The 27,021-nt window shown below is 38.9% G+C and overlaps 1 protein-coding gene across 1 annotated transcript in view; it reads right to left on the minus strand.

The window, feature by feature from the left end:
• The window catches only part of LOC107757506 (relaxin receptor 1-like), a 49,754-nt gene extending 27,405 nt beyond the window's left edge, over positions 1 to 22,349 (minus strand). Inside the window, exons 1-12 of the mRNA XM_016574993.1 lie at positions 22,228 to 22,349; positions 21,961 to 22,032; positions 9,716 to 9,821; positions 9,369 to 9,440; positions 7,450 to 7,521; positions 6,740 to 6,811; positions 6,237 to 6,308; positions 5,174 to 5,248; positions 4,239 to 4,310; positions 2,903 to 2,974; positions 2,025 to 2,096; positions 1,673 to 1,744 (exon numbers count right to left, since the gene is read on the minus strand). Coding sequence (XP_016430479.1) covers positions 1,673 to 1,744; positions 2,025 to 2,096; positions 2,903 to 2,974; positions 4,239 to 4,310; positions 5,174 to 5,248; positions 6,237 to 6,308; positions 6,740 to 6,811; positions 7,450 to 7,521; positions 9,369 to 9,440; positions 9,716 to 9,821; positions 21,961 to 22,032; positions 22,228 to 22,339 — 941 coding nt within the window. The 5' untranslated portion in view covers positions 22,340 to 22,349. The remainder of the gene's footprint in view (positions 1 to 1,672; positions 1,745 to 2,024; positions 2,097 to 2,902; positions 2,975 to 4,238; positions 4,311 to 5,173; positions 5,249 to 6,236; positions 6,309 to 6,739; positions 6,812 to 7,449; positions 7,522 to 9,368; positions 9,441 to 9,715; positions 9,822 to 21,960; positions 22,033 to 22,227) is intronic.
• Positions 22,350 to 27,021: the final 4,672 nt, after the last annotated feature.

Raw genomic sequence — 27,021 nt, forward strand, 5'->3', positions numbered from 1 at the left:
ATATACATTAAGGTCAGTAGTATTTTGTGATTTGCGCCATACTCTTTCTGCAGCTCTGAGCTTAGAACGATACTCACGGAGAACATCAGATAGCCAAGGGGCAGAAGAGGTGGTACGAGCTGGCCTGGAAGTCAAGGGGCAGACAGTGTCTAAACAAGATGTAAGAGTGGAGCAGAAAGTATCAGTAGCACTGTTAGCATCAAGAGATGCTAACTGTTTAGGGGGAGGAAGCGATGATGAAACCATAGCAGATAGCCGGGAGGGTGAGAGAGAGCGTAGGTTACGTCGAAAAGTGACATGTGGAGGGGTATGTGTTGTGTCAGCAACCATGTTGAAGTTAATAGTGAGGAGGAAGTGATCCGAGGTGTGTAGTGGAGTAACCAGTACATTATCAGTGGAGCAGTGTCTTGTGTAAATAAGGTCCAGTTGGTTGCCTGATTTGTGAGTAGCCGTAGTTAACACTCTCTTGAGATCAAAAGAGGCAAGCAGAGTGTGGAAGTCTGCAGCCTGAGGTTTATCTAGGTGGATGTTGAAGTCTCCAAGCATAACTAGGGGAGTACCATCCTCAGGAAAGGTTGAGAGCAGCACATCTAATTCATCCAAGAAGTTACCTTGTGGTCCTGGGGGTCGATAAACAACTACAAAATGGATTTTAAAAGGGTGGGTAATAGTGACTGAATGTGATTCAAAGGAGCTGCTAATACCCAGAGAAGGTAAAGGAATACATTTCCAATCATTAGAGATAAGCAGACCAGTACCTCCACCTCTTCCAATCACTGGTGTCCGACTTTAGGATTATAGTTAGGGTTCCCATTAAGTTAGATTTCTATACCCTTAGAAAATCATAAATGAGATTTATTTAATATCTCAGAAATAAATGAGAATAAATGTAGAGCAAATTACAACTTTTGCCTTTGTTTAATGTTTTAATCAATTTTTCGGCTGAGATCCTCAATCTCACATATGACTCAGAAAACTCCAAAGTTTCAGAAGATATCTCATTTATATTACAACTCACCAATCTTACTTTATGTCAGCAAGTGTTTAATTTAGTTTTAGTTTTATTTCACCTAAGGATTTTTAAGAGTCTCCTGATCCTCCGAGCACTAAACATGTCTTCTGAGCAGGGCTATGACTTGCTGAAAGGAATGAATTTCCAGGAACAACATATGATGTCGATCCAGGAATATGTCCTACTTATGTAAATCACGTGGTGCAGGTCTACAGAGCTCAAGCAGCTGAAGTGAAAAAAAAAACACTGAGCTGCTTCACTCCAAGACACTGTGTGGAAAATGCAAAGACCAGTGACAGAACCTGGATGCTTGTTAAACCTGCAAGTTCTTTATTAAAACAGGCACAAAGTAACCTAAATTTTACCCATTTATTGCGAAACCCATCATATAAGATTAAAATAATATGTTTGTAACCATAATTGAATGCCTAATCAGAGTCTGTATAAAGCGCTCATTCACTGTGATATTTAATTATTCTCTGATTAACAGTCTGAATTTGATCACTTGCTGAGACCAGCAGTCATGTATCGGACATGAAGGTCATGTAAATATGATGTAGATTTCTGCATACATCATGCACACATGATTAAATACAAGATCCCCCCTAATACACAGCATCAATATAATAACTTATGTTCTGTTTACTTCTGTTTACTCACAGTGACTGCAGATTCACCAAACTGTCAAACTGATTGTCGTATATATGCGCCAAGGGATTGTTGGAGATATTTCTGAAACAAACACACAGACACACAAATAGTAAAATAGATATCGATAAACGCTGCGCTATGCTTCTGTGATTCATAAGGCCTGTCACTTCTTCTGAAGAGGCTTTCAACCAATCAATGAATCACAGGGCAGATCAGCACAAATACAAATTGAGTAACACTGAAGTACTGCGCAACTGAGGGACCTCAATAAAATTACGGTTGAACTTTTAAGCATAGAAAAAGGGATTATAAACAACCCAATTTGCAACATAAATAATAAAGTGCAGAATGTGGCTCTCACAGCTGTTTGAGGTTCTGGAGGTTCTGGAACAGAGATGGAGGCAGGTCTTTAATCTGGTTCATAGACACATCTCTGTAAATCAAGTCACAGCAAATTCAGTAGATCATTTTTCAACTTAATCATTCATGAAATAGGCTAAATAAATCGAAAAGTTCTTCGAATAGAAGCTCTGTTCTACCATTTGTGCTTATCAGGCTGAGATTATTTGAGCAGGTGTCTCTGTCTTTCTCTGTCTGCCTTCAAATCTCAGCAGAGATTTGCTAAACGGGAGAGTTCACCTAAAAATGAACATTCTGTCAAAATTTATTCACCTACGTGTTGTTTCACACCTGTATGACTTTCATTCTTTCATGGAACACAGGAGGGGACGTGCTGAAGAATGTTCATGTATTCAACAAAACACATGACCAGGGCAAATTAAGAGAAATGGTGCTTCATAGATGAAACTTGTGCGCTATATTCCAAGTCTTCTGAAGCTATATGATAGCTTTATGTGACAGAGCAAAACTTACCTAATGGACTCCAACTCTTGGCCTCGTCCTTAGCTGTGAGTGTATACAAACTTCAGCCCTTTTCTGCTTTTCATTTCTGTATGCTTTATGGGAGAGAGCCATGTAAACATTTTTCATCCCTTTTTCGTGTTCCAGGGAAGAAAGAAAGAAATACAGGTTTGGAACGACATGAGGGTGAGTAAATGAGAACGAGAGGCAGAATTTTCAGTTGTATGTGAACTAACTCTTAAAAACTCACAAATACAATCTATTTCTTTCTCTCTGGTGCACACATTTTTTATAAGCAATGAACTGAAAATCTGATGACAAAAAATGTAATCTAGGGACTCCATTTACTTGTGTGCATGTGTTTGTGTGTATACTCACAGGTCTATCAATCTTTGCATATCTGCAAATGTTCCCTCCTCAATGGTGCTGATGCGGTTTCTCCTTAACGCTCTAAACCAGAAAAAGACATATATATAATCGCACCACCTCAAACGTATACCCCAATTCAGCAAGGCCTTCAGTGCCGCAGAATTAAGTCATATACATCTATATGTCAATCAGCTCTGCCTCTATTTCTGGGTCATAATAGAGTCTGAAGATCACACTTAAGAACTATCCATCTGGTTCATGCTTCCAGGAACCATCGCAAACATTTTCAATAATGCTCAAGTACACAAGGACACACTGGTAGTCCCAGATTAGGTCTGAAAAGCACTGGACATATCAAAAGACTTAAAATATTTACATATTTGAAGAAACGTGGCCTGTCGTGATAAATGAAACAGCTTTGAATTGAGAAATAGATTGACTGAGCTGGATCAGATATCACAACAAACACACTGTGTCGATGTAAGATTAAGTTACACTTCAGTGAAATGTATATTTTCATCCTGAGTGTTTCTTTAACTATTGTTATTGTATAAGCAATTTTGGGCCTGTTGCGAATGCTCATATTAGTTTATTTGTCAACTAATAAAAGTCCACATACATGCATCAAAGTAGAATTATGTAATTTGTCATATTTTCTGAATTAACAAGCATAATTTCAACCACATCTCAGATTATGTGAAATCAATATACACAATAGCATTATTACAGGTCACATTCTGTTTGCACACAAGTCTTACTTTGTTTTAATCCATTATTATTGTTTTCTAGATTTTCATTGGACTTCTGAAAATTTGTTAAAAAATTAAATTGAATTAAATAAAAAATAAATAATGAAATATTAAAATCTGTCAGTTTGAATTAAAAACAACTTCTGGGACATAAACGTGCCTGTAGTTGAAGACACCAAAATACATGGGAAGAGTGAGAGAGAAGCTGTCGTGTTGCTGCAGGCTCAGTCCCTCAGGACAGACTGTCCTTCAAATGCCACTGACAGATCAAATCAAAAGCTTTACACCACTGCACCAGATATTCGTGATGCATATCAACATGTACATCTAAAACATGAGTAATTATTGTAATTTATTCACTTCTGATGTCTTTAATCTACTCAGGTCTTAAATTATTCAGTTCAACCTAAATCTGCATTTATTTGTAAGTGTTTCCAGCCGAGCTGAGAGACTCAGAAGGAGCTGTAGATGAGCCCCACTTCTGTCCGCTTCTCCCAAACTCAGTTGTGACAAATAAACAGTCTATAATATAAATACCCTGAATCCCATAACACTCACTGCAGTTTACATTGTATGTGTGGTTTGTGGATACTCACAAGACAGTAAGAGAGGAGCAGTTCTTAAAACTAGATGCCCAGAGAGATGCAATTCTATTCCCCTCCATTTCCCTGCAGAAACAAACACCTTCAGCTGATCACCAGAGTTTGTAGAGTGGGTGATGTAAATACATTATTCTTTATTAAATATAAAGATTTTGGTTTAGAAAAAAACAAACAAAAGTGGTCCCAAACATATTTGGACACTTGAAAGGGGTCATACTATGAGGAATCAAATTTTCTCTCATTACAATACGAAAATAGAGTAACTCTCAGAACTCAGAACTTACTCCCCAGTTTAAAAAAAAAGGATAATTTACTGAAACAAAGCTGTAACAATAGCTTGTACTTCCAAAATTAACTGACCCAGTTATTGGCCACATTTTACCATCAACAAAGTCGGAAAGTTGAAAAGCCCGAAAGCCGGATAGAAACTATTATTCCTAACACCAGAGGAACCAGTGATAAGAGTAACATGTAGGCACGTCTTTCAAACCTTCTGCTAATGCAGGCAGTGCGTCCACAAACAAATCACGGCAAAACATTTCTCAGAACTTGCTTCAATTTTCTTGCCATTTTTGATATTATTCTTAGCCAACTGGATGTTTTAGTGGATATATAAAGTCAGTTCCCCTCAAGTTCACGTAGATGCCTGAGCAGAGTAACCAGATATAGTTCATCACAATAACTAGAGCCATGGTCCACTAATGTTTGACAACCAGAAAGTGTCTGTTTTTTATCTTCATTGGTATCTTCATTAACAGTATATCTATTGTTGCATATAGTGCTTTAAAAAGTGAACTTGTGCTGTAGCTTTAAAATAAATGCCATTAGCTTTGATTATTTTGTTATCTAATTCACACGTTGAAGTGTTTCTTATGTGTCCAAATACTTCATAGATCCACTGACAATTAAGTATTATGTTTGTAACTCACAGCCAGTTGAGACGGGGCATCTCAAGACAAATCGAAGTTTTAGGAAACTGTTCGACAGTGTTATTTAATAAAGACCTGCAAAATACATATATAAACATACTGTTGAGCGATACAATACAATCAACAGAGAATACACATTACAATAAATGAAAAACAGGCATACTCCTTTCTATTTATCCTCCTGTCTTGTAGGCCTATGCACAATAGTTTTGCATATACCATCAGTGTTGGGGAAAGTTACTTTTAAAAGTAATGCATTACAATATTGCGTTACTCCCTAAAAAAGTAACTAATTGCATTACTTAGTTACTTTTTATGGAAAGTAATGCGTTATGTTACTTTTGCTTTACTTTTTCTCATTTGGGCTGGGCTTGCTAATTTGTTTTTAATGTAAAAATTTCTATTTTTGGTTAATGTAAAGGCCCTTTCACACCAAAAGTGAAACGAATACGCCTCAGCCATTCTGGATTGCATGAAGCATAGCATGCAGGAGAAGAAAGTTCAACGCTCTTCAGCAATGAAACAAAAAGAAAGAAAAACATATGTCATTTTTGCTTATTAATATGGCTGAATTGGATCATCGAAAGTCGGCAGCAAAGATATTGATTAATAAAATGTGATTAAATGCATAAAAGATATTTGTGTTATTTAATACTTTTAATTATTGCAGGTTTGCATTGCACTGTTTTCATTCATTTTGAGGAATACTGAATCTGTTTTTGTGCAAGTGAGATGAGTAAATGCACGTTGACATTTAGTCTAGAACTACAGTAACATTTTGTTCACACAGCGCCTCTGCACTTACTCCCGATTTCTCTCAACATGGGGACAGGAGAGCTGTCAGTCAATGAATGGGAAAACAAAGTAACTGGAGTTACTTATTTGAAAAAGTAACTCAGATATTTTATTGTAAATTAAAAAGTAATGCGTTACTTTACTAGTTACTTGGAAAAAAGTAATCTGATTACGTAACTCGCGTTACTTGTAATGCGTTACCCCCAACACTGTATACCATATATTCATCAATTTGATCTGTCAAGGTAAATTAGAAGGTCGCTCTTACAGGAAAAATAAAGATTTCAGGCCTTCAAAAGACTTCTGACGCAGAGACGATATTCTGTTTTCATCCAGAATCCTACACACAGACAAACACACATCAAATAATGAACATCCTTATCACAAATGACAATATATTCAAAAAAAGTGACCCGAGAACCATCTGAAAATAACCACCCCAAGTCATCTGAGGAGGGCATGTTGAAGCTCTTTGTTTGGTAATGAGAACAGGTCAGACTCGTCTTAATCTTAGCCCTGAAAGGCCCGAGATTCATTTAAATGAATTCTGCTTTTCTTTCTCACAGAGGACAAACACAATCCATCAATTATGTCTGATTGAAAAAGAGCAAAAACAAGCAAGAAAGAGGGAAAGCGCCAATGAAACAGACAGAAACAATCAGAATGAGATAAAGGAAGAGAGAAAGAAATTGCAATTCCCGACCAAATCGCACCTATCATCCCATTCCATCCACTGTGTGAGTGTGTATGTGTCTGTGTTTTCCTACTTACAGCCACTCCAGACTGCTGAGGTCACTAAATATTCCTGCTTTCAGAGACGCGATTTTATTCTGACTCAAAAAACTGCAACAGAAAAAGAAAATCAAGAGAGAGACAGAATGAGACAAAGAGAAAGAAAAGGCCACTTTAATGGAGGTTCTGATGTTTAAATGGGTTCTGTTAAGCGTGTCATTACAACGAATATCTAATGTATGACCATCACTGCTGTTCCTCCTTCCTCCACTCAGTGATTTCCTTCCTTTCTCAGTCTTTTCCCCATAAGAGACTAATTAGTGAAGTATAATGTTGATTAGTTATGTATATATTGAAGCAAACCTCCGAAAGTAAGAGCCCAGGTACAGATTGAAGCATACATAAACACACAACAGCATTAAGATGCATTAAAATTCATTCTTTGATCACGGATCTGTTCTGCCTGAATCAAGCCTAATCCACCATCCTCATTGTTACATCCTTCTTCCCCTTCTTTTTCTTTTACATGGATGAATGAGTATATGATGAAAGGCTCAGACTGACTAGGATAGGAAGAAACAGATGGGACACTCATAATTACGTTGACAGATAGTCAGCGATGTTCAGTTACACCTTAATTTAAACAGGAGCTCAGGGAAGGATCAATGCCATGTTATACATGATGTGTCACTGATATAAATGTGCACAATCACACACACAATCATTCCGCTCATTTACTCACTACTCACAGTTTACGCAAAGAGATCAGTCCTGAAAATGCCCTCTTGGAGATCATTTCTATACTGTTACTTTCCAAATGTCTGTGGAGAGAGAGAATGTTCACTGCAGTTTGAGTTGTCACTCTAGGCGCACTGTGTATTTTTCGCCTCATTAAAAAAGTTTTACCCCTAAAGAAATGAATAGTCAATCGCAGCATCCTGCGGTCAAATATTTTTGTATATTTTTTATTTTTTTTTTGCATAATGTATAATTGGTTGCCATGTGCCTGGCACCCAATTCAACAGTGTGCAAGTTTCATGGTTCTTCTCACATAATAAAAAAAATCTACTTAAATCAATATTCCATTTATTTATTTAATTGCTAAGTAATTATGAAATAATTGATTTAATGTTCAGTCAGCCAGTCATTACTGCAAGTTTATTTTATTTATTTATTTTGACGGTGACATAAAGATATTTATAATGACAAAAGATTGAATTTGTATAATTAGAAAATATTTGTATTTAAATTAAATGCTGATCATCAGAGACTTTATTTGATCAAATTAAATAGCACAGCTGTTTTCAAAAATAAATATTTCTTGAGCACTAAATCAGCATATTAGCACGACTTTTTGATCAAATGAATGACGCCTTAGTGAGCATAACCCCAGACTTTTGAATAGTAGTACATATCAGTAAACTTATAAGCCCTTTAATGGAAACAAATAATTCCCTTTATTATTTGTAAACAAAAACAAAACCATGCTTACACAATGAACTGTCAGAACTGGCATGCAGATTAAAAGCAAAACATACTGCTATTAATTTGTAGTTGCTGTGGTAACAAAAATATTTAAACCTTTCAAAGAGAATTTTTTGTTTGTTTGTTTATTTACACCAAACCATGTTGTCTTAATCATGAAGTTTTCCAAGCAATGTCTGTCATTTGTTATGATTAATTGATGAGATGTCTTGTGAGGGCTTCTCTTTGTCTTTCTTCAGCTGTCTAAGAGTAAATGTTGTCTGGCTATACTGAGTGCTACAGAGTTGAACTTTGATGGGCAATAAAAATGTCATCCTGTCTGAACTCTACAAAGGAAGCTGAGCTTTAAAACCTCCACTGCACTTAGTGACAAATGAAGAAGAGATGGGGGAGGAGTGAGAAGAATGGCAGCTCAAGTGAATTATTGGCCATGTAAACGGTATTTTGCATTTTTGTATTTTCCCATATCACTGCTACATTAGGATTATTTAGGTAAATGCCATCGCACCATTTGCAGCATAATATACAAATACAATATACAATCTAGAAATATCATGATTTTATTCCTAATATATTTGTTTTTGGTTGGATGGCTAATATGAGGAACCAGTATTTGCAATATTCTGCCATCATTTGCCATCAAATTCTGATGCAGATTTCCTACTGAGGCAAAATTAATTAAAATATTGGCCTATTATTTAAATCTCTTCAATTTGAATAGCTTGTTTTGCTAACACCAGGGAGAGACATTCTTACAGTTTCCACTGCAATTTTGCAGTTACTTTTACAGTTACAGTCCAACTGGCCAATTTGTGAAGCCTGGAATACACTATACGATGTTTAACAGATTCCATAGAAAATCGCATAGTGTTTGATGGTCACAGACTCCAGTTTTTTAGCTCCAGACTATGATTCTATTCCATCCAGTCGGAGGATATCAAACATGTTTGATACTGTTGTTTTGATCCCTTAAAACATACACACACACATATTCTGAAACCTCTCTGATTGCTATTTCAGAGAAAAGTAAAAACTAATAATTGCAAAGCGATTGCTAATCATCATTTATAAATCATGACTTGAGCTCAAGGCAAGGAGACTTAGACATTTAAGCTTAGACGAGATAACAGAGAGAGGGATTAGGGGAGGAAAAGATGAGATGAAAGGATGAAGTGTCACTCACAGTCTCTCCAGGTGTCTATAGCGGATGAACAGATCACGAGAGAGAGATTCGATCTTGTTACTGTTCAGCTCCCTGAAGGAAGTGTGGGAGGAAAATAGCAGCTATTACATTCGGAAAACAAATATAGTGATTAGTGTCTTGTTCCCTGTTGATTAAAAAAAACAAAACCAGTTACAACCAGCCTAAGGTGGGTTACTGGTCCTAGTGGGTTCCACTGGTCAGCCAGTTAGTCTGGCAGACTGACGAGTAGCTAAAACCCCTCTAAAACCAGTAAACCTGAGTCAAAGTCAGAGTCCTACTTTTATGAATAATGGAGGTGAAGGTCTCTTGCTCTCTGTTATACTTACAGTGCAGTTACATTAGAGGATACAGCAGGTACATGGAGGAGGTTTTTGCCGTTACAGTTCACCTTCCGACCCTCACAATGACACACATCTGGATAGACATCTAACACTGAAAACAAAGAGACAGAAACAGGCCATTAGAAATCTCACAGGAATATTGCTCATTGAAAATAAATGGTGAATGGTATTTGACAAGCAAGAGTTTCCATATAAATAATGAATATGGTTGGCTAGGCAATTTCATTTAGTTTTAGATAAGAAGGGTAATGTGTACTTGTAAAGGTACTAAGTGTGCAATTAGAATTCATTGATTGAATGTGTGTGTGTGTGTCTGTTATTATGAGACAAGCTATAATGTTTCATCTACAGGGTCTGTGCTAATGAGTATTGACTTCAGAAATCATTTGATAAAGACAGAATGCATGAAAGAGGCAGAGACAGATTACCTTATGACTTCCCAAAAAGATAAACTCCTGCCATTAACATGACAAAACACGCTTTTGTCTCAAAACCTCTCAAACCCCTTTTGTGTTTCCCATTAGTGTATAAATTCTGTACTTCCGTTCTTTTCATACATTGCTCAATCCATTTAAAACCAGCAGGGCATCACAACCATGACCATCTGAAAGCTTTTGTTTCTAAGTTAAATAAACTGCTATGTTTCGTGCTTGCACCAGTTAAATTGAATAAACAATGTGTATTGATGTTAAGCTGAAATCAGAGAGAGAAATTGAAAACAAAACAGAGAGAGAGAGAGAGAGAGAGAGAGAGAGAGAGAGAGAATGATTTAAATGTTAAATCTCCATTTACTGTGGAAAGTCATACCACAAACTCTTTCACGTTTCTCATTAATGTATTAAACTGCTCCAGTTGTATTCTTGTTAAGTTCATAACTTTTTATTCTTGTTAAACTGTCACTTTTTCTTTATTCTGTAAAAGAAATTCAGAACACAACCACTTTTGATTTTTAAGCCTTATAAATCATCAGAGAAGTAAAAAAAAAGATAAGTTAGAAATAAAGAAAAAAGAAAATTACACATCTCATCAAAAACACACAATATCAATGTGGCAAAGAAAAGAAACAAAGAAAAATCTGTTAAATATGGTTCAGAATTTTGAAACAACCATTACATAAACGCTGTTACAGTTGGTCTTCCCACATATTGTTTGTCCATTATGGCTCATAGAGTTTTGACACAGAAGGTAGTTTCAGCTCTTTCAACCCACTCAACACATTTGAGACATCTACAGCTTAATCCTCCAGTGAGACTGGAACAATCACTTTCCGACACATTCAGGCTCTGAGACAACTGGGTCTGTCTCACCTAACCTCAACAGTCAGGAAAAGCATTATTTCCTGTGGGGTTTTTTATTTAGTACTGGTAAGTGTTTGTTTGGGACTGAAAAGAGCACAATAAGTTACTACATTCCAAAGTATAAACTAATATCTTGGGTAACATTTGAATAAAACACTGTTACTCAGAACTGAAGAAATCATGACCCACTCCAAGACGTGAAAGCAATGTCCAATTCACGAATTAAGCATTCTTTTTTAATGAATTGATTGGATGGATTCACAAATCGCATTTAATGATTCATCAGTGAATTTAATTGTTCTGAATGCAGCAGTTAACAACTGATTCAATGATCCTGTTGGGACGAATCTCAATTGAACAAATTGTTATTTGGACTTGCCCATTTCAAAATGAACAAAAAAACAGAAGTAAAATGTTTTTAGAGTTCAAGTGTGTGCTGCTGACCACTGATCTATAATAGATCATATATATATATATATATATATATATATATATAGATCAGTGGTACTGAATCATAATAATTCATAATAATGTAGATCTGAGCTGTATCTGCATCGCCAACATTTGCCTTCAGATAGACACATTTACATGTATTTTGAGCAGGAAGATGGAGCATATCGACACAACTAAACTGTAGTCCTTATAAACAAGTACTTGTACAATGTACAAAATCTTGAATAAACTTTTGAACGTACTTATTGTAAGCAGACATTTATACTTGAGTATACTATTTTAGTGTGTCTGTACTTTTCTGGTATATGATTTGTGTACTTCATCTTCCACTGCCCTCAACCTGCTTCAAATCTACCATCATTATTTCAGTGAAAGTTTCCTGAATGAATATTCCCCTGTGGCACTCACTTCCATTGCTATGAACTGCTTTGAGCGGCAGGTCATGGCATACATTAAAGGGGTGGTTCATTGCGATTTCACTTTTTTAACGTTAGTTAGTGTGTAATGTTACTGTTTGAGCATAAACAATATCTGCAAAGTTACGAAGCTGAAAGTTCAATGCAAACGGAGATATCGTCTTTTAAAATTCTGGCAGTTTAATGCCTACAAAAACGGCTCCCTGTTCCTCGCGTTCCCCTGCACTGCACTCTCTCTCTCCCTCTCATTCAGCTCAGCTATAACAATGAACTGTTACAATTATACACTTATTTTCACATAGCTATGAGAAGCTTTAAACAAAAAGCCAGGTTCTGCACGATCCTCTTCAATAATACCCTCTGCTTCTCAGCCGGGCTCAAACTGATAAGCTATATTAATGACGCCGTTGTTTACAATACAACCGGAGCACATGCCGCTGAGGTGAGGGGCGGGACGATTAGACGCGCACTAGAGGCGGTTTAGCCAATCACAACACACTGGGCTAGCTAACCAATCAGAGCCCATCGCCTATTTCTGAGGGAGGGGCTTCATAAAAGAAGGAAATGATCAGCGTGTTTCTCAGAAAAGTGACATAGCGTTTTAAAAAAAAAACAAAGCATTAACACATGTTAGACTGCACCCCATAAACACAATCAAGCCTAGAAAAAAAACAGTGAACCACCCCTTTAAAGCCTCCATCCCAGCTACTCTGAACCCTCACTAGAATGCCTATAACCGCTCAACCGAATGCCATAAGAACCGCTATCCATCTCACACTCGGTCACCTGGAAAATAAAGACCACTATTTCAATTCACCTTTCAACATATTCTTACCTCAGACCCTAATCCACAAACTCCACACAAAAACTTTTCGTCCCACTGGTGCTCCTCAAGGCTTGTACAGAGAGAGTGTTCTGACCAACTCACTATCTGGCCTATGGAAGTTGTTTTGGTGCTGACAGAAAAGCCTTGTAGCGGATACTAAAAGCTGGCCAGTACATCACTGTGACCTGTTTTCCACACCCCAAACAACTCTATAATATATGAATTATTATTTTTTTACATTTATGTAAAAATACATAAATATTTAGTTTTTAAAAAAAAAAATACATAGGGAAGGACACCATTTATCTGTCAGACCTGAAGCTAAGGAACATCTATGGGAGCATTTTCTTTCCACAGGCAGTCAGAATTCAATGACCCTGCATGCCATGCCTGCAAAGACTTCATATATTGCACATACCTTGCATCATTTATACCATAAACCATTTAATAGTTAATAATCTACCTCAAGGATCTTCCTCAACCTCAAAATTGTGACACTTACTGTACTGATTTGCTTTATCATCATTACAGATGTTACATTAGCTGCTTTGTCTAATCTGTATAGTCTATATATATATTGTCCCATGTATATATTTTCTGCAACATTGTGCTACTATAAATAGCTGTTTTCTTTTTCGATCTGCCCTGCAAAGAATAAAAAAAGATCATAAAACTGGCTTAGACTGAGAATATTTTGGCAGCCACAACCTGAACATTTCCACCATTCTTTATTGTCAACCCCTATCTTTATTTATGACATCTCTACTTATGACATTTATTAAGGTTCAGATATGATCAAATTTATTGAGGGTGATTGCTAGAATGTGAATATATTATTGCAATAATTACATACATTTGCTCAGAAAAAGCTGTCGTCATTTACTCACTCAAACCTTTGAACCTCACCTCACTGACTTTCACTGTCATCTAACACTGAAACATTCTTTTAAATATATTTTAAAATGTTGTGTTCTGCAGAAGAAACAAAGTCTTACAGGTTTGGAATGCCATGAGAGTAAGTAAATTAAGGCAATCTCCTTAACTGTGGAGTGCTATAACATTGAATAAGACCACAGTATTTGTCATTGATCAGTTTAAACAGTGCTATTTGTCTGTATTTGGTTTTAAAGAAACATGCATTGGCTGTGTTGTATCAGCTATTGGAAATCAATCTGCATGTAGAACACATGAGACAGAGATAGAGGCTTAAATATAGAGTGGTTTTCAATGAAAGCTGCACTACAGAACTTTGGTCTCTCTATCGCCATCTGTGGTTGAAACATAAAATCGCAGAGGTTTTTTTCAGTCACTTACGCTTCAGAATACCTCAAAATACAAATCATTCAGCAAAAAGAATGTAACAAAAAAACAAATAAATTGAACCCTTGTTTTAATATTAATCTGACAGTACACTTAAAATAAGCTGTACCACCATTATCAACCTCTACAGAACTCTTGTGGATGAGACTCCCATCATCTACATCTGCCTTGTTTCCATCAAGGTTTTACAGTTTTAGTGTTGTGAGCACTGATCTATAATAGAGAACATATATAGATCAGTGGTTGTGAGCAATATCACACCCCTGGGAGCTCCTCTCAGCCCACATAGGACAAGCAAAGCAGCAGCAGTCTATCGCTTGCCATTAAGCCCAAAGCTCTGGAGAGACATGCATAACAAGGGGGAAACCCCGTTAAGTGCTGCATAACATCTGCAGTTAGAAAGACTGCCTCTGACAGGTCCAATCTGCTATCCACCTACAGTATGTGACAGTTTTGTTGTACTACTTAATGGCTGTATTAACAAGGGGTTTTCAAACGGGTCTGCTGAAAAATTAAAAGAAAAATGGTATTAAAATGCAGTGGCGGCTCTTCGGGGGAGGCAGGGGAGGCACAGCTTCCCCATAATTTTGAGGTGAAAATGGGAGGAGGACGATTTAATGTTAATAATATTAGAGTGCCTCCTCTATTTTAAAACCCACGAGCCGCCACTGTTAAAATGTAAATGTTAAACGTAATTTTTTTTAAATTAAATTAAATTACAAGAATGAAAAAAAAAAAAAAAGATTGGTAATTTCCCAAGTTATATGTTTTTTTGTTGTTGTTGTTTTTTGAGTCTTTATTACATAAAAAATATAGATAGTAGCTGCCTGTATTGTAGTAACGGGGTCCTTGCAGGGAAATTGTCATATTTAGGAGCTCACTTTTCTAGGACACGTGTCAAACTCAGCTCCTGAGTTTAGCTCCAACCAACTCCGACACACCTGCCCGGAAGTTTCTAGGGCTGCGTTCCAGTCCATTTTTTTTATGCCCTTCACTCGCAAACTTCCCTCCGTCTCGTTTACTCGGATGTACGTCATTGATTACGTTGCATGAGTGCCCACTTCTGGCGGAACCCTTGGAATGTGCTGAACTGGAACAACCTAAGCACTTGATCACTTAGAATCCGCTATGGAGTTGGTTTATTGTTTACATGTTTCCCCTTACGAATTTGTTTGGTGCAGCATTCTATATGTATATAGATATGCTTGGGCTGTTATAAATGTAAAAAAATAATAATTCATATATTATAGAGTTGTTTGGGGTGGGGATAAATTAAACGCGATCTGCGATGACATCATAGTCGTGTTGCATTGTGGTCTATGGAGCGGCCTGAAGTGTGCATATGAAGCAGACTCGCTCCCTCGATCAAAATCGAGGGGTCGAGGGTATGTCCATGTAAACTTACCTCGTCCACTTCACGAAGTGGAACGCACTTCAAAATGGCAGCAGGGATTCCCCCGAGGGGAAGTGCTTAGGGAAGTTTTTTTGTTTGTAATTTCACAGTTGTAATACCATAACGTGAAAGCGCCGCTTTTCTATCGCGAATGTGCCGAATCTGCTGATGTAATTGCAACCGCTAGGTGATATAGAAGGGTAGGGGGAGGCTGGGGGAGAGATGAGCTCTTGTGCCTCCGTTGGTAAAAAAAATTAGCCAATCAGCATCGAGTGTTCACTTTGAGCGCTGAGGAGTGTTGAGAAAAGAAACCTCGTAGCGGAGGCTAGCCTCCTTCTGATATCAACCAATCATCATAGAGACGTAAATTACGTGATATTAGTTTGAACGTCTGCCGCTGCGCTGATAATGTACCAAGTACTTATGATGAGTCCATGTAAACTTACCTCGTCCACTTCACGAAGTGGAACGCACTTCAAAATGGCAGCGGGGATTCCCCCGAGGGTAAGTGCTTAGAGAAGTTTGCGAGTGCTTGTCTAAAAGTGAACTGGAACGCAGCCTAGCACACCCAAAGACTTTGATTGGCTGGATCAGGTGTGTGTAATTAGGCATGGAGCTAAACAGTGCAGGACAGTGGCCCTCCAGGAGCTGGGTTTGACACATTTGTTCAACACCAGGGGTTGCCCAAACTCGGTCCTGGAGGGCCGGTGTCCTGCAGAGTTTATGTCACGGTCAACAGGAAGGGACCCAAATGCAGAGTGAGTGAAACAAGATTTATGGAAGAAAACAGAACACAGAGTGAAACAAGATTTATTGAAGACACACAAGTTCACAGCACAGGGGTGGACAATCTTGGGACAGCTCCAACCAGCAGGGAAAGATCAATGCCCTGAGAGGTAGACAGTCTGGGGTACAGTCTCAGTCGTTGGTCAAATCGGGGCGGAAAGATGGGGAGAAAACCAGAGCAGAGAACAGCAGAGCATGCAAGCAGAGTGAAGGGGCTCAAAGCAGGCAGCATCAGAGATTCGGTTCTCAGCACCAGGCTTGGTTGGCGGGCCGCCTTGGGAAACCAACAGGCAGGGAGTCTCAGGCTAGTAGAGCAGGACTGGAGGGAACACACAGCATGAACAAATACACAACACCACTACTCAGCGCAACACACAGAGAAACAACATTATGTACAAAAGGGGGAAAAATAAAATAAAAAGTAAAGCAAAACTAAAAACCGTAATGGAAATATCTAAGTTTAGACTAAAAAATAACTAAAGAATAAAATCTAAACAGTTCAAGAGTAGAAACAAGACTGATGAACAACTAAATATAATATTACAAGTAAATATAAGCAAGATTATTAAAGAACAAAACCAAAATCAGAAGATAGAAAATCAAAGAGCAAAAACTACAATAAGGATACACAATAACAGGGCAAGACTGGAATATAGAGCAGCAAGTCAGTAACTGTCTCTATGGCACAAGACGAACCAGCAACCACAAGAGGAAAAACAGCACAATATAAAGGGAGGAAAGTACACGAGGGACAGGTGAGCCCAATTACAGAAACGAGGACAAGACAAGGCCTAAACAAGTGGGCGAGTAAACTCTCGGAGTGGAGCCAAGTCTGGGACTGAAGCATACTCGAAGGCAGACTCCAGGGACTCTGGGACTGGAGCAGAGTCTGGGACTGGAGACGAATCTGGGGTGGATTTTGAGGCTAGAGGTGAGTCTGGGACTGCCGTGGACTCCAAGACTGATTCTAAAGACTGGAGGACTGGAGCGGATTCTGAGCCTGTGGCAGTGAGACCTGGCCGCTCGGGAATGGCCTCTGTGTCAGAAACAGAAACAGTGGCCTGCTTCAAACTGGCATCCATGGCCTGGCCAGTGACAGCGGGCTGCTTGAGGATGGCCTCACTGGCCATAACGGGAAGGACAAGCAGCTCAGGGATGATGTCCGTGGGCATGGCATGACTGGCTGGACTGGGCTCTGTGGGCATGACATGATTTGCAGGAATAGCTTCTCTGGGCAAAACAGGAGGTTCAGACACGGTCACCTTAGTCACAGGACAAAATGACTGCTCAGAGATGGTCTCTGTCGCCTTGACAGATGGTGCAGATGACTCTGGGATTGCCTCTGTGGTTGTGACAAGACTAACAGAGACAGCCTCTTGGCCTGGAACTGAGTCTAGTACAGGCTCCAGGGCTGAAACAGGAATGCCTTTTTGGGCTCCTGGAACAGATTTAGGAGCGCCCTCAGGGGCAGCTGAAATGCCCTCCGGGGCTACAGCAAGATACTCAGAAGCCGACTCTGGGGCGCCCTCGGGGGCTGCTGAAATATCCTCTGGGGCTGCAAGAATAGACTCAGGAGGTGACTCTGGAGCACCCTCCGGGGCTGCAGGCATAACAGTGGACTGTAATCACGAATCCTCTTCCTCCTCCGCTTACAAGGTTGCTCTGGGCTGAGCACTGGGCCTGAAGCAGACACTGGAGCGGACTCAGAGGCTGGAATGGACTTGACTGGTTCTAGAAGAACTGGAGCGGACTTAGACTCTGGAGTGACTGGGCTTGACTTGACTGACTCTGGAATGACTACAGTTGACTCCTAGTTCTAGGAGAACTGGAGCAGACTTTACAGCCTCTGGGTTGACAGGCTTCTGGACTGAAGCAGACTCAGGGGCTGGAGCCGACACTGGAGCAGGCTCAGGGGCTGGCTCTTGACCTTCCACAGGAGCTGCAGAACTGCCCTCCGGGGCTACTAGAACGGACTCGGGAATTGGCTCTTGACTGCCCCCAGAAGCTGCTGAACTGCCCTCCAGGGCTACTGGAACAGACTCAGGAGTTGGTTCCCGACTGCCCTCCGGGGCTACTGGAACAGACTCGGGAGTAGATTCTTGACTGCCCTCAGGGGCTGCTGGACTGCCCTCCAGGGCTACTGGAACAGACTCACTGACGGACTCAGGAACAGACTCAGAAATGCCCTCCGGGGCTGCAAGTACAGACTCCATCACTGACTCTGGAGTGACTGGAATGGCCTCAGCTGACTCTGTGGACTCAGAGATGACTGCAACAGTCTGAGCCGCCCTCTTCCTTCTCAACCTCCGTTTCATCGTTGGAGTCAGAAGAGGATCGGGAACTTGACTCAATGAGGGAGGGAGGATGGGGTGATCACAGCAGGTGGACTCTGGTGGTGTAAGTATCTGCCAATCCTTGCGGTGGTACAAATAGTTGGAGAAGTCCCAGAAGTCCAGTATTCTCAGTTGCTCCATCTCCCACCGTGGCAGAGGGTCATCCAGGCAGATATTAAAGGCCTCCTTGAGGGCTGCATCATCATACTCCAGGCCCCTGGACATGGTCCAAAAGAACTGGGCAAAGGCCCTCACCTCCAGCCCCTGCTGACGAAGTGCTCCCAGGCCTTGCTGGCGGGCCAGTCTCTCCTGAGCATTTGCGGGGGGCAGGATCTTGAGACTCATTCTGCTGGGTCCTGACTTGGCTGGTTCGTTCTGTCACGGTCAACAGGAAGGGACCCAAATGCAGAGTGAGTGAAACAAGATTTATTGAAGACACACAAGTTCACAGCACAGGGGTGGACAATCTTGGGACAGCTCCAACCAGCAGGGAAAGATCAATGCCCTGAGAGGTAGACAATCTGGGGTACAGTCTCAGTCGTTGGTCAAATCGGGGCGGAAGGATGGGGAGAAAACCAGAGCAGAGAACAGCAGAGCATGCAAGCAGATTGAAGGGGCTCAAAGCAGACAGTATCAGAGATTCGGTTCTCAGCACCAGGCTTGGTTGGCGGGCCGCCTTGGGGAACCAACAGGCAGGGAGTCTCAGGCTAGTAGAGCAGGGCTGGAGGGAACACACAGCACGAACACACAAATGCACAACAAAACACCACTCAAGACCACACAACACCACTACTCAGCGCAACACACAGAGAAACAACATTATGTACAAAAGGGGGAAAAATAAAATAAAAAGTAAAGCAAAACTAAAAAACGTAATGGAAATATCTAAGTTTAGACTAAAAAAATAACTAAAGTATAAAATCTAAACAGTTCAAGAGTAGGAACAAGACTGATGAACAACTAAATATAATATTACAAGTAAATATAAGCAAGATTATTAAAGAACAAAACCAAAATCAGAAGATAGAAAATCAAAGAGCAAAAACTACAATAAGGATACACAATAACAGGGCAAGACTGGAATATAGAGCAGCAAGTCAGTAACTGTCTCTATGGCACAAGACGAACCAGCAACCACAAGAGGAAAAACAGCACAATATAAAGGGAGGAAAGTACACGAGGGACAGGTGAGCCCAATTACAGAAACGAGGACAAGACAAGGCCTAAACAAGTGGGCGTGACCAAGGGAAACAAGGAGGTGGGACCACAGGAACACATGGCAAGCATAAACAAAGACAAAACAATGTGTGAAAACACAAGACAAACAAAGAAACATTAAACAAAGACAACACAGACAAAGCTGCCAGGGCAGAGCCCTGACAGTTTAGCTCCAACCCTAATCAAACACACCTGAACCAGCTAATCAAGGTCTTACTAGGCATACTATAACTTCCAGGCAGGTGTGTTGAGGCAAGTTGGAGCAAAACTCTACTGGACATCGGCCCTCCAGGACTGAGTTTGGACACCCCTGTTCTACACAATTAAATTAGTTGTCTGTGTTGTCTTCAAGAGTCCTGCTGGTATCTTCAGTGATAGGTGATGGTAGAGGGCAGGCACCAAACTAATAATAAGTATATTTCCCTTGGAATCACCCTTTTCTCCTATCGATCGCTAAAAGCTTTCTTCTAGTTTTTCTCTCAATCCTACCCTGGTACTGCTGGGTAATAATGTTCAAATGATCTGAATCTGAGTTCGTGCCACTAAGGTCAGTCTATTAACACTGCACTAGCCCTCTTGCCAGCCAAAAGTAATTGGTGGAAGCTGAGAGGTAGACAGAAAGCAAACGCTTTGCTAACTTCATACATCTTATAGGTGGGCTAAGAACCTTTCAGTTAAATGGTTTCACTTGGTCAGCAGAAAGTAAGATTGAGTTTTAAGCAAGAAAGTTTTGCAGAAATGTTTTGATTCTCATCCATAATGGAGCTGGCGTAAACACAAAAGCACAAATCAGTATGTATGACCTTCCTGGTGACTTCATTTAGCCCAATCTGTTTGCAGTCTGTTGAGAGAGTGTGTCGGATCATCAGACTCCAAGATAACTGTCCCCAAGCAAAACTTGTGCATTGCTCCCAGAATAAAACAACCTGAACCTCGCTCTTCTACCCTAGGGCCCTGTCCTTTTCCATACGCTACACTGCAGTAACACCTCTTGCATTAACACTGGATACTCAAGATGAGTATTTGCTTTTTGCAAAGAGCTGCAGCAGGTCTTCACGGAATACAGGTCATCACTTTTGCCCTCTGCTCATACACACACGGCTCATATATGATCCTAACTCTCAATGGAGCAAAGATGGCAAACATCCATGACCTTGTGTGCATTTTAAGCCTGGCCTATATTAACATACGTATATATTTACATACATCAAAAAGCCATTACTGATGCACAAAGTCATATACTTGTACAGTACATTTAAACTGCACAGTTATAGGGACAATGAAACATTTAGCTGAAATTGAAGCTTGCCTTGTTTCCATTAGCTTTAGTTGCAGTTAACTTTATATTGTAGTTCTGTTTAACATGTTTTCATTTTTTCACTGTCCCTCTGCAGTTTATTGTAGTCAGCAAAACTCATTAAATAATATTTTGTCAGATGTCAAGTTTCAATTTCATTCTCCTTCTTTTCCTTCCCACCCTTTCTTCCAGGCAAATGTATCTTCTTTTGGTTAGTTTTTCATTTAGGCCAATTTGCTTAGTTTTTTTATAATCAAATCAGAAGTGTGACAGATTGGTTTGTTGCGGAGTTTAAAACAGTTTGTTGTTTTGCAGTTTTTGAAAACAAATTGATCTTCAGAAGTGAGACAATGAAGCGTGTCCAATATATTCCCCAAACACATTGCCTGTCCGTGTCCTTCTTTCTGGCACTCAAAGATGAAAGAGGGACAAAAAAACTAATATCTAATACCAAATAACACCCATTGATAAAACTGCACGGTAACACATGCTGATCAAATCAATTTATAACACCTATTGATAAAACCCAGTGATAACATTCAAAGGATCTGTTCCATCGAACAGAAAGCTGTTGAGTATTAAACCCATCTCACATTCATGGGTTTACACCAATTTTTTCTAAGAGGAGTATATTTGAAAGCCCTGTACTGGTAAATAAAGCTTAGAAAACAAATGATAACTGTGAACAGAAAGCCACACTCACACCTCACAGCACTCATATTGTGCTGCAGGATTCAACACAACATAATCAGACTTTGATAATCGTATATATGTTGTCTTTGTGCATGTTTATCCTGTAAACAGTTCACAAATACATTCAAAGCAATTCAGACAGAGAAACGAAGAACCAGCAAAAGAGGAAAAGATGGAGGACAAATGAGAATACTTACTGCACTCTTTCGCTTCCTGGACCCTTGTTTTCATGAAGGCATCAAACAGATGGGGCCAACCACTGTTATCCACTACAACACACACACATATTCTGATTTTGTCATTTATGTAATTGGAAAATTCATATTTCTGTATACGCGTGTGTGTGTGTGTATGGCAATATAATGTTGAAATGTCTGCACACTTGCATTTTAGTGTGTGTTTGAGCATGCATTTGTATAGAATCTATTGTTCGTGTCTTTGTGCATTCTTGCCCATAGTCTTACCGCAGTTCTCTTCGTCTGCTCCATTAGGACAGTCCTGCTGCCCGTTGCAGTGCTGTGGTTGAGGCAAACACACTGACAGATTCCCACACGGAAACTGACCCAACGGACACATATCAGAACCTGACAAGTCTACATACACACAAACACATCCATTGACATAAACAAGGTAATGCCGAAGCCTGCTCAGACATGGCTTCAGGTTTTGACTGTTAAATGAGGTACATTTTTATTCCTGTCAGGAAAGTAAAGCAAAGCAGCATAAAAAACCCAGAATAACTCATAAATAAATACAATTACCATGGAAGTTTGTGAAAATGTCTTCCAGAATTAATAAAATCCAGCTGAGAGCCGCATCTCAAACAGCTCTGACTCACATCAATCAACCAGCAAAACTGATTCATCCATCAAATTACACTGAATGAATCTCTGTCCTTGTTTTTTACGTTTAAATCTCCCCTCTTTTGCAGCAATGAACATTTAGTTTGTTTGGTTTTCACCTTCTAAGTCTCTTTTTTTGCTTTTGTGGATGTGTTATATAAGTGACACATAAGTATACACATCTTTAAAGGGCAAATAAACATGTTTAAAAGATAAGAGTTAAAAAAGTGAAAATCCCAGCCAAAACATTTCTGATTGTTCCAGTGAATCTGATGCTTTTGTGTGTAGTACCGATGTCCAACTGAAATGTGTGCGAATGTTGTTGTCGTCCCTTTTGGTGCACTTCTGGAGGTCAGAGTTCATGATGCAGGTAGGTCACGTGACTGATGGAAGACTTTGGTTGGTTTGTGGTAACCCTGCCACCACTCGCGTGACCTCTCAACCTCATGACAGCATCACAGCGTATGTCTCAGACTGATGACATAACAGCACACTGCAGCTACGATGTGACACCCTGAAAAAGTAAGGTTCTGAACAAGCATGAAATCTTACCTTGTAATCAATTTTCAATATGTGATATTGAAATCCTTACATTCAAACCTCAGATATGCAACCCCTGCCAATGAACGGGCTTTAAACCAGTGGTATCTGCTGCTTCCAATAAAAGATCATATTAAAGTAGCACAACTGAAAGTCTACCAGCCAGGATTACAGTATATTGAAAATAAAATTTAAGGAAAATACATTTATTATTTCTATAAAGCTCTTAAAGTAAAAGCTCTCAAAACTCTCCCTCTGCAATGTACCCAGACAGGTTTTTTGTTTGTTTGTTTGTTTGTTTGTTTTTGCATTTGGACTGAGGAAAATTTTCCATTGATACCACTGGGAGATTAAGCAGCGATGGGCGCTTCAGGTTTATGTGGAATATTTCTGTTAAAAAACTGTGTGAGACAGCTGGAGGATAATATTAGCTTTTAGCCAATACATGACTTTGTCTGTATTACTGTACATCAGACAATTCTTTTACTTACTGTTATTTAATTTGCGAGCATTTAATAATGAAAAATGTTATAAAGTTATGGATTAAATGTCATTTTATAATTAAAAAAAAAAAAAAACTTTTAAAGAAGTGGTTCTCAATATTTTTGACTCCAAGGTCCCCACTGTCCACAACAATATTAGAAGCCAACCCCCCTAATTTGGAAATTAGTTACATGACTTTTCCAGTTGTTTGTAATTTACTGGACAAAACTATAGAATAAAGATTATTTCAATATTTTATATTTACAATTTCAATAAAATATTTTAGAACTACTTGGCATACCTAAATATATATTGATTATAAAAATATTCATGATGTTTTACCCAGTGGGAACCCTGGCTCTTCAAATACAGGAAAAACTGTTGTTAAGAGTGTGCATTAAAATAAGAAATGTCTTGATTTTTACTGTTTTTAGCTTATTGTAAATGTTGTTTTGTCTAATTTTAAATCATTTTAAGACATCTCGAGTCCCCCTTGGAGGTTTGCTGACGCCCCCTAGTGGACCCCGGCCCCATAGTTGAGAACCACTAATCTACAGCACTTTCATTAGATTTATTTATGCAATATTTATTTAATTAATATTAATTGTATAAACTGTACTTTCCCATATTGTAAAAAAAAAAAAATTAGATGGTTTGTGCTTGCATATTCATCTCTTTATTTACTAATTCACAACAAAAATTCTCGCAGTTAAAAATTCCCACAGTCAGGGATCAAATATTTATGGGTAAGATTCCTTTACCCCAGAGTGAGTATGATATACCATAGAGCTTTACTTGGTCCCTCTCATCAAGGCCTGGAACAAGACAATGTTGTCTCCCCATGACATCTGTCCTATTGACATCATAGAATTCAGTGGCATTTTCATTTGCTTTCATTCTTTGACTCTTTGACAGAAACCTTTAGTCACTGTCCATCCAGCATTCCTCATTCTGCTTTTCATCTACACTATGTTCTAGTCAATGGACTCTCTCTCCTTTTCTCTCTTTCTGTCTGCAGGATGAATATAAACCAGTGGTTGGTCTATGTGAAGCCCCGGGGAGCTGCTGTCCTGTATCACAGACACCTCCACGCATCCCCACCAAATCTAAGGGTCAGCTGAAATCCTCAGTCTCTCTCTCCATCATTTACACACACTTGAATAATCCTCTTGAATGTCTTCCCAATATACTCACAGCTCCATCATTATCGGACGGTAAGTCAGTCACGTACATGATAAGTCTGTCTGCCCTGAACCGCACACTACCCAATTAGCTCACCTCTCCAGAATCGCAGCCTTCACACTTTGGTGTTTTCTTCTTGAAATCTTGCAGGCAGACACAAACACATCTGCATGCACATGCACAGATCATCTGCATTATCAAATTTACACCAAGACTAATAACTAAAGAAGATGTGTGAGACAAATTTCAGAGGCTAGAGATGCTGAATGTGTGTGTGTGCTTGTGTGTACGTGTGTTTGTTTGTGTGTGTGTGTGCGCGAGTGTGCGTGTGCGAGCGCGTGTAGAGAGAGAGAGAGAGAACGTGGCAAACACACCTTTCAGTTTCAGAGTCACACATAAAGTTGGATTTCTTTCTTTTTATCACCTTAAGGGAGATAAATTTAATTCAGTGCAACTGTTTAGACCCACAGTCATAAAAAAATGTGGGAAAACCAGTTTGTCACAGGGGCAGTATCCTTAAAGAGACAACTTTGTACCTATATCTACCACTAAAATGTTCATATGGCCTTATTCATATGACCTTAGAGTATGTATACCCAACAGGTGCTAGTATGAACCGTTCAGAAGTAAATGAAGTAAAAAGATGTCCCTTTGAGTTTATTGCCCCAGTGTAAATCTATGTTGTACTCATAAAGGTACAACTTTAGCTCTTTTTTTGTGAGTGTCCATACATCAAATATTGGCTTCAAGGTGACTCTAAAATGCTATTGTATCAGTGTAAAAAAAAAAAAAGTAAATAAAGTAGGCTGATATGTTTAAGCTAATAGTTTGGACATCACATTCATTCTAGCTGGCCTACCTATTGTTAAACACAAATATATAAAAAAATGCTTTCTCAGAACTGGAAAAGTTGCATTTTGGGTTCATTAAAAAATTGGGAATCCTAAATCCATTCTTCTAGGGAATATTTCTGTTGATATGTCTGGTGATATGTCATCTTTTTTTGACACTGTCATGTATTATTTAAAAAAGTGTAAGGCATTTCCCGAACATCACACCATTATATGAGAGTCGTAAAAAGCTGAACCATGGCCAGCCAGGCGGCAACTTTCTCCAATGAGTTCCTGTCTCGCTCTGCTTATCTTTACAAAGAAAACACGGAGCTAATGATTTGCCAGGCCACCTCCATATTAATTATTTTTTATTGAAAATCATACTCACACATGTGAACCTTGAGTGAGTGGTAGCACTTCCTTTTGCTGCTATTTAGCAGCTTTATATTTCCATTCATCTCTTTTAACAGAATTGCTTTAAGTCATCAATGTTTCTTTCTTTCTTTTCATTGCTCAATTCAGCATATTTCTGGGTTGAGGCTGAGTTCAACCAGGAAACTGTTTCTTCATCAGTTTCTTTTGCTATTTATTTGTATGCATGAGATTATTTTCAAACGACCACATTCTGCTCGTGGACACACACTTCATCCTCGTCTACCTTCAACATCTATTAAGAATTCGTCCTACCTTCAAGGCTAACTAATTCTGTTATGAAGTAATTTAAAGTTAGCAACCATTAAAAAACGTTCTTCAAAATACAAACATAAATTCGGAGTGTGCTCTTCTGGAGACAGGTATAAGAAATAACCTCATCAAACAAGAATTCTAAATACCAAAGAAAATAAGTTGCTGTTCTCAAAGGAGAGACTGCCCAACTGATTAATGGTTTTAAAAGGTCATGAAAACCCCAAGGAAAAAGTGAAACATCTAAAGATGTACTTAGCATTGATTAACATCTGTGTAATCTTTCAAAAAGAAAAATGAACAAGATAACCATGCATACACATATACCCTAGAGCTAAACCGATATTCAAATTCTGGCCAATATAAATACACTGATAATAAATATTAAAATATTAACCAATATTAAAATTTTATACTATTTTCTCTAAATAAATGTAAAAAAAAAAACTAAAAAGTAAAATAATTTTAAGTGCTACTAGTGAATTTACACTGTAAAAAAAAATCGGTGACATTTACGGTAAAATACCGGCAGCTGTGGTTGCCAGTACTTCACCGTAAAAAATATGGTAGCAAAATTTTAGGTTTTACAGACTTAACTTAAATTCACAATAAAATACAGTATTTCATTAACTGATGTAATGTTAATAAACCAACATATTGAAGTGTTAATATCTGTTTTGAACCATTGTAATAC

Source organism: Sinocyclocheilus rhinocerous, unplaced genomic scaffold (assembly GCF_001515625.1).
Source record: "Sinocyclocheilus rhinocerous isolate Xijiao unplaced genomic scaffold, SAMN03320098_v1.1 scaffold984, whole genome shotgun sequence".
Classification (NCBI taxonomy): domain Eukaryota; kingdom Metazoa; phylum Chordata; class Actinopteri; order Cypriniformes; family Cyprinidae; genus Sinocyclocheilus; species Sinocyclocheilus rhinocerous.